This window comes from Momordica charantia (assembly GCF_013281855.1).
Source record: "Momordica charantia cultivar OHB3-1 chromosome 9 unlocalized genomic scaffold, Mcharantia_2.0 BLBB01000009.1, whole genome shotgun sequence".
Lineage (NCBI taxonomy): Eukaryota > Viridiplantae > Streptophyta > Magnoliopsida > Cucurbitales > Cucurbitaceae > Momordica > Momordica charantia.
In genome coordinates this window covers 15,230,522-15,238,977 of record NW_028275167.1, presented here as the reverse complement: position 1 = coordinate 15,238,977, position 8,456 = coordinate 15,230,522, and the positions used below count along the sequence as shown (strand labels likewise).

General features: G+C 37.7%; 1 protein-coding gene across 1 annotated transcript; it reads left to right on the top strand.

Annotated features, from left to right (window-relative positions):
* Positions 1–464: 464 nt before the first annotated feature.
* On the top strand, positions 465–2,691 carry LOC148209056 (uncharacterized). Its single transcript, XM_088117402.1, has one exon. The coding sequence runs from the start codon at positions 925–927 to the stop codon at positions 2,689–2,691; it is 1,767 nt and encodes a 588-aa protein (XP_087973528.1). The 5' UTR covers positions 465–924.
* Positions 2,692–8,456: the final 5,765 nt, after the last annotated feature.

Genomic DNA, 8,456 nt, shown 5'->3' with positions numbered 1-8,456 from the left:
TACTTGTTTTCGGGGTTTTTGGGATTGAGTTCTATGGGTCTTGTTCGTTAGCAAGGTTCTTAGATCCAACTCTCAAAGGTTTCTTAACATTTTGGTATCAGAGCATTAGGCTCTTTGATCGGATATATGTTTCCTTGCATTTATCTCTTTGAATTCTGTGTTCCTTGCTTATGTTTTATTATATCTAAGCATATGCATTCTGTCAAAAAAAATTACAAAAAAAAAAAGTATCAATTCCATTCATCTTTTCCAATTTTCGTCTTCTGCATTATTATAGATCTGGATCTTATCTACAAATCTGTCTTCTTTGAAGTCTTATGATTCGACTTTCTTAGTGGTGAAATTCGTGCACTTTGCTGATTGATTTATAAAAAAAAAAAAAAAAAACTGAACGTGAAAGCATTTATTGTTAGCATTATTGTGCTTTTGCTGATCCATAACTGAAAAAAAAAAAACGAAAGAAAGAAGAAAAAAAACATAGAAGACCCCATTTGTCATTACTTCTTTGTGTAGCCTTGCATTGAAATCTCATGCTACTTCCTTGTTGCTTAATTCCCAACCATCTTTATCTTTAACTCTACTTTCGTTTCTTTCTAGCTTCCATTATAACTCTGTCCATTATTTTTTTTCTTAACTTGTTTCTTTGTTGTTATTCGGGTTACTCCCAAAATCACACTCTTGTTTGAGTTCTTATGTGCTGTCTAAACCACTTGAAATGCACATAGCTTTTAACTTTGCTAGACTCACTTACCGATTTGTTTGAAGTGCATAAGAGTGTACTAAGTTGTGAGGGAGAGATTGTAAGGGAGCGATACATTATTTTGAGTGTTGAGGGTTAAACACGAGTGAACTTCACTAACGAGTGAATTAGTGAGGGAGTGCTTGTGAGGTCCATTTCTTGTCACTCTATTTTGTTTTTACAGCATGGCTAATCTTGGAGATGAAGGCAATATTTCTGATGCCCGGAGGAGAGAGGCGCTAGAAGGAACTGTTGAACGAATGATTCGTAGCATGGAGGCATTGACAGAACGGATAGGAAGGTTGGAGACTCAAAACCAAGCTCAGGAGAGAGTTCCACCACCTCCACCACCACGTGTTATGGATGAGGATGAGTATGAAGGTGATGGATCCGATCATTGGGAGGACGATCAGGCTACAGTTTTAGCGGGTCCAAGAGGGGGTGATAGACACGTTGGTCGTGGCTTAGATCGAGGGAGAGGCCGGGGAAGAGGCTATCATAATTTCCAAAGAGCCCCACGAGCGAATGCTCAAGTTGATCGAAACTTGGGAAACATCAAATTAAAACTTCCGAAGTTCTATGGTAAGACTGATCCGGAAGCGTACATTCAATGGGAGAAAGAAGTGGAGTTCGTGTTTGATTGCCATAATTTCAGTGAAGAAAAGAAGGTACGACTATGTCTTGCTCAATTCAAAGATTATGCAGTAACATGGTGGGACAAATTAATGTCAATTAGGAGACGAAACCTTGAGGCGCCAATCGATTCATGGTATGAGTTCAAGGAGTTGTTGAGGAGGCGATTTGTTCCTAGACATTTCCACAGGGACACAGCGCAAAAGCTCCAAGTGTTGAGACAAGGTAGTAAGTCTGTGGAGGACTATTACAAGGAGATGGATACGTTGATGAATCGGCTGGATCTTGAAGAGGACATGGAGAATCTCATGGCACGGTTTCTTAATGGCTTAAACAAGGAGATTGCGGATAAGGTTGATCTACAACCTTACTTTAACATCGAAGAGATGTTGCACCTTGCCATCAAAATTGAGAAGCAGCTCCAAAGGCGATCTCAAAGGTATTCTACTAAGCCCTTTTCCCATTCATCTTCTACATGGAAAACGGATAGTAAGAGTGCTGATTCTAAACTTAGAAATCGAGAGGCATATGAGAAACCAAAAGAAAAGTTTGAGAAAGGAGAGAGTTCCAAGAAGGGGAAAGAGAAAGTTGATGAACCTAATGTGAGGAATCGGGATATTAAATGCTGGAAATGTCAAGGAGTAGGACATTACAGTCGAGACTGCCCTAATAGAAGAACTATGATAATTAGAGAAGGAGAGTTTGTAACAGAAGATGAGAAGGAAGATGAGGTAGAAGAGGACGACAATGGTGAATGTGAAAGTGAGGAGTATAGTGAAGAGGACCCTACACATATGTCCTTAGTCACTAGGAGAGCTCTCAGTACTCAAATTAAGGAGGATGGCCTAGACCAACGAGAGAACTTATTTCACACTAGGTGTCTTGTCCAAACTGTGCCTTGTAGTGTGATTATTGATAGTGGTAGTTGTACCAACGTTGTAAGTTCTATTCTGGTCAAGAGGCTTAACTTAGAGACAAAACCACATCCTAGACCATATAAACTTCAATGGTTGAGTGATTGTGGGGAGGTAAAGGTGAGTAGACAAGCTCTTGTTTCTTTTGCTATTGGAAAATATGTTGATGATGTTTTGTGTGATGTTGTACCTATGCATGCCGGGGATATATTGTTGGGTAGACCTTGGCAATTTGACCGTCGGGTAATGTATGATGGGTATGCCAATCGCTATTCTTTTACTCATCATGGAAGAAAAACTACTCTTGTACCTTTGTCACCAAAAGATGTGCATGTTGATCAATGCAAACTTGAAAAAAAGAGGCAAGAGGCTGATGCAAAAGCAAAAATGTTAAGAAACCTTTGAGAGTTGGATCTAAGAACCTTGCTAACGAACAAGACCCATAGAACTCAATCCCAAAAACCCCGAAAACAAGTATGGAATCAACCCAAGGAAAAGTTTTAGAACGGATTACCTTGATGATCAATATCAAGAGTAGAGAAAACTTGTTTCTAAACTCGTGATTCGAATCACTCCACAAGAGGTATGATCAACACCGCTTGAATGATCCTAAGATGCAAATTCTAAAGACACAAGAAATTGCACAAGAAATGGGAGATAAATCTCTCAACCAAGCTAATGAGAAAACTCACTTTTCATTCAACTTCAAATTGTGTTACAACAAGACATCTCAAGGCTATATATAGCCATCCTAACAAGCCATATGAAAAGTCTTAAGCAAATGAAAAGACTTGTAACTTACAAGAAATGAAAAGACTTGTAAATGAAAAGACATAACTTACGAGAAATGAAAAGACAAGCAAATGAAAAGGTTAAGAACATGGAAAGCCAACCAAAATAATTGCAATCCCGTCCATAATGAGGGATGTGAGTGTTTGACTTGGTTTTTGAATTGAATGAGTTGACTTTGACTTGTCTTGATGGAGTTGACTTTGACCTTGACCAAGTGGACTTTAACTTGCCATAAAAACACTTAAAAATGCATAACTTGCACCAAATTGAAGTGCATAGTTCTAACTTCTTGCACATCTTCCTTTATTTCTCTTGTCGAGTTCAAGAACGCTTGGACACGAAGTAGCAAAGCTTGTTGAAGTTTCCTAGCTCTCGATCTTGTAATCGGTCCATGAGGCATAACAACGGTAGCTCCTTGGTTCATATCAAGTCTTCTCCCTTACCTCCTTCGGAACTTCATTGTTTTTGGCATTGGAGCTCTTGGCCTTCACTCTTTTGACAGCACCAAACTTCCCTTTTGGTTGCATGAATTCATTCCATTTGGAATGCTCCTCTTCTTTCCTCAATTGATCTTCAATTTTGATAGCATGGTGATACATATCTTCCAAGTAAGGTGGTGGATTTCTATCAATATGATGAACAATTTCCAGATTCAAACCTCCAAGGAATCTAGACATGGTTTCTTCCTCTTCTTCTCGAATGTGTGCTTTTTCCATTAAAATCACCATCTCTTGATAATACTCATCAACACTTTTTGTTCCCTGCCTCAAAGCTTGCAGTTTAGTTTTCAAATCATTTTTATAATGTTTGGGAGCATACCTCATTCTCATGGCTTCTTTGAGTTTTTCCCAAGTTTCTATTTGATCCTCATCTTTGCTTCTTTTCTCGGATTTGAGATGTTGATACCATTCATTAGCATGGTTAATGAATTCGGCAATGACAAGTCTCATCTTCTTATTTTCACTATATGTAGAGCAATGAAATACACGTTCTATCTTCCTTTCCCATCGCAAGTAAGCATCGGGGTCCGCCGTTCCACTAAATGGTGGAATTTTGAGTTTAGCTCCACCATCTCTCTTTTCATTTACTCTTTCCCATCTCCTCGGTTGCATAATGTTGGCAAAGTTATTCCTTCCTCTACTCCCAACTTGTTCTTTTTGTACATCGAAGTCAAACATACCTTCATCTTCCTGTAAGACTCGTTCTTCTCTTCGTTGTTGCACCCTTCTTTCCTGCCTATCTTCCCTCATCATTTCCATCATTCCTTGAATTGCTTGAAGAATCACCATGTTAGGATCTTGCGGTACTTGTGGTACTCCATCCTGTGCCATTTTGTTAGAAACAATAATAATGATAATAAGGACCTTACCACTCTTCTCACCAAGATTTCACTCGAGGACACTCGTGTTTATCACTCAAGGGTAGGCTTTTGGTACTAGGTCAAAGATGTAAGGGTTGGCTTAAATTTTGGTGCAATCTTGCTTAAAGCTTGATATAACTAATTCAATGATCAACTCTCACAAACTAAGACTACAGAAACTCAATCTTAGGATAAACAACTTGATAAATTAAACAAAACACAACATAATGAAAAGAACCTTTCGTGTGCCTCGGATCTTCGAATGCTTTTTTTTTCTACGGTTTTCTTTCTTTTTGCTACTGTTTTTGTTTCTTTTTGCTACTGTTTTTTCTTTCTTTTGCTTCTGTTTTTTTTTTCTTTGCTAATGATCCGAGAGCAAAATACAAGAATTTCAAGACAAGTTATGTCTTGTTACACTTTGTAAGAAACTACTTTCGAAAAAGGAAAATAACAGAAAAATAAAATTAAATAAAGTAAAGATATTTCACCTCTAGAACCGGCCAAAGGATGTCGACCAATGCTCTGATACCAAATGATAAGCGCCAAGGTTGCTCGGGTTTACAAAGCTAGAGGTCCTTCTAGGATCCTTGCAAACATTCACAAAAACGACTAACTTACCGAATGATTCCAACCAAGAGTAAGGTTAGAAGATGAATCACTCTTAGATCGGACTTAGAATCTACGATGGTCACTCCTAGATCCTAAGACGACTCACTCCAGAATTAGCTTGATCGAGACTAATCCAATGAATCGGTTTAACATCAAACCTAAAGCAAGATTTGAAAGAAGCAACACCAAAAGTGTTAAGGAACAAAAGTTCTTGAATTTCAATATGTTTTAATCTTAAGTTATCCATAACAAGAGCATTACAAGCCTTTAAAGGTGCAATGTGAAAGCCTCTTGAATCTTCCTTGCCTTTCTTGTAATAATTGCTCCTTTGATATATGTAATTGGTCACAAATGGATTCGTATCATTCAATGTGGGAAAAAAATCTCAATACAATAGTAGTCGTCGATGACCTAAAATTCGTCTTAATTGAGGAATGTCCTCAAACCCCTGCCACAAATGTAAATCGAAATGTTCGAGAAGCATTTCATCGATGGGTCAAGGCTAATGACAAAGGCCGTGTCTACATTTTTGTGCCAGCATGACTGATTTATTGGCAAAGAAACATGAACCATTGATGACTGCAAAGGAAATCATGGATTCATTCAAGGCAATGTTTGGTGAACCTTCATCGACCTTGAGGCACGAGGCACTTAAATATGTGTTGGGACTTTCTCTACCTTTAAAAAGATTAGAGACTCGTGCAACTGCACACGGTCACAAGTAATACTCGGAAGTAATCCAAGGTCGAATCCTCATGGACTTGTTGCTTTTCAAAACAATTTTAAAGAAGTGAATGGTTCAAATTTGCAATTGTGATTTAGGAAGAAAATACTGGTGAAATGTTGTTCTTTGGGGTCTTAGCTAACAAGCAATTTAATGAAACTCAACCTCCTTGTCTCCTTCCTTAGTTTTGATGCAAAACATGGAAAACACACTATGTTGGGAAAATGCACCATGCGCAATTCTTTGATTTTCTTGGGTTTTGAGTTCTACTCTTTCACTACCGCTTTTGGTTGCTGCAGAGGCTAGGGTAACCTACAATCATATTCCCATGTGTGATTACAATCCTAGAGAGTATCTACCAACTCATTTACGTTATGGGTCTGAAGTCCTATGCCTAGGACCATGTTTTATGCGCTTATTCCTAAGTCACATCCCATATTGGTTTCCTATTATTTTACCTAACTCACCTTTCCTGATAAGCGCCAAGGTTGCTCGGGTTTACAAAGCTAGAGGTCCTTCTAGGATCCTTGCAAACATTCACAAAAACGGCTAACTTACCGAATGATTCCAACCAAGAGTAAGGTTAGAAGATGAATCATTCTTAGATCGGACTTAGAATCTACGATGGTCACTCCTAGATCCTAAGACGACTCACTCCAGAATTAGCTTGATCGAGACTAATCCAATGAATCGGTTTAACATCAAACCTAAAGCAAGATTTGAAAGAAGCAACACCAAAAGTGTTAAGGAACAAAAGTTCTTGAATTTCAATATGTTTTAATCTTAAGTTATCCATAACAAGAGCATTACAAGCCTTTAAATAGGCCAAATGGTCGTTCAACATAAGAACACCAAAAGTTTTTCAAAATACTACTTAATGCAAATTGTAGAAAATAAGACATGCAAATTAAAACTTGATTGCACATCATTCTAGACACTTAAATGCGGATCAAAAAACGTAATCATGCTTCAAATGGTCTTATCTATGTGCTGTAGCAGGCGCTTCACATTTGGATATGGTTTGACAACTTTTCCCGTGCCATCTTTGCTCCATTCTCTTCTTGACTCATTGAAGTAACATTATGAATAAATTCGGGCTCAAAACTCTTTGTTGGTTCTTGTGCATTAACAAGATTTTGAAGGTGCAGTGTGAAAGCCTCTTGAATCTTCCTTGCCTTTCTTGTAATAATTGCTCCATTGATATATGTAATTGGTCACAAATGGATTCGTATCATTTCCCAAGGTTGGGCTTTAGTGTATAAATCAAGTTCCCACTGGCCAAACGGAAAAAAGACATCAAGAGAAGTTTTTAGAAACCAACCCAAAAAAGTGTTAGGCGCAATCTGGTCAAAATCCCAAGCGTGTTGAAAATCAAATCATTTGACTAAGGCATTCCATAAGGAGATTGATCACTAATCTAGAACATAATTAAATGAAAGTAAATGCACGAAAACATAAAGAAAGCATTTTTCATTAAATTTAAATGAATAAATAAGTCGTACAATGATTCTAGCTTGACCCTCTTCTCTCTCGAGCGTGAGGGGAGTTGAAACTCGCTAAAGAACTTTAAAAGAACAGAATGAACAAATAACAGAAGTAAGAACTTGAATTAAAAGCAATACGAAAGGTAAAAGCGTGAAAAACGAAGAAATGAACAACTAGAACATAAACATAAACCCTAAAAATGTGTTCTACAACTAGAGGGCATCTAAAACAAGATGAAATGAAGCTTGGAAGGGATGATTTGCTGATGGAGGGAAGACTTCGTTTTATAGCACCATAGGTTGGTTGAAACTCCCATCCATTTTAGGTGGAAATGGGTTGAGATTCACCTAACCACCTCACTTGGACTTGGACTCACGATTTTGAACATGTGGGAAATGTCCTCCTTACCCTTCATTAATGAAAACGTGCGTTTTGACATTTTGTCCTCTAAACATGCACTGGGCACAATTCTGCAACAACAGAATTCTGTTATTTTCTTCCAACTTTTACCGCATTTATCTCATATTTTTCATAAAGTACCATTATTTGACTTTTATATAGAAATAATCTATGCATGTCCTACTTTAAGAATATGTGGTCCTTTTTGGTAAATAATGATGGGAAATGGGTCAAAAACGTGGTCAAACAGGGCTACCGACACATGTTTCTACAGTAAAAAGTCAACCCTAACAATACGTTTACAACGAGCATATAAAGGAGGGGACCTTTGTTACAGAACATGTCCTGGACATGATGGTCCACTTCAGTATTGCTGAAGTGAACGGGGCCACCATTGATGAAGCAGCAAAGAAAGGAACGACAGATAAATACGATTTACTAGTTGTTGAGTGAAGTATGATACTTCCACCTGGATGCTAGATTCAGGAGCCACTAATCATATTTGTTTCTCATTTTAGGAAACTAGTTCCTGGAAGAAGCTGAAAGAAGGCGAGATAACTCTCGAAGATGGAACTAGAGAGGTTGTCTCGGCCAAAGCAGTGGGAGATTTAAAGTTGATTTTTGAAGATAGATTCATTTACTAGATAATGTTTTGTATGTTCCTCTTATGAAAAGGAACTTAATATCTATCTCATGTTTAACAAATGTATAAAATATCATTTGAAATTAATGAAGCGTTCATATTCAGAAAAGGAATTCAAATTTGTTCTACTATACTAGAAAACAACTTATACAAGTTAG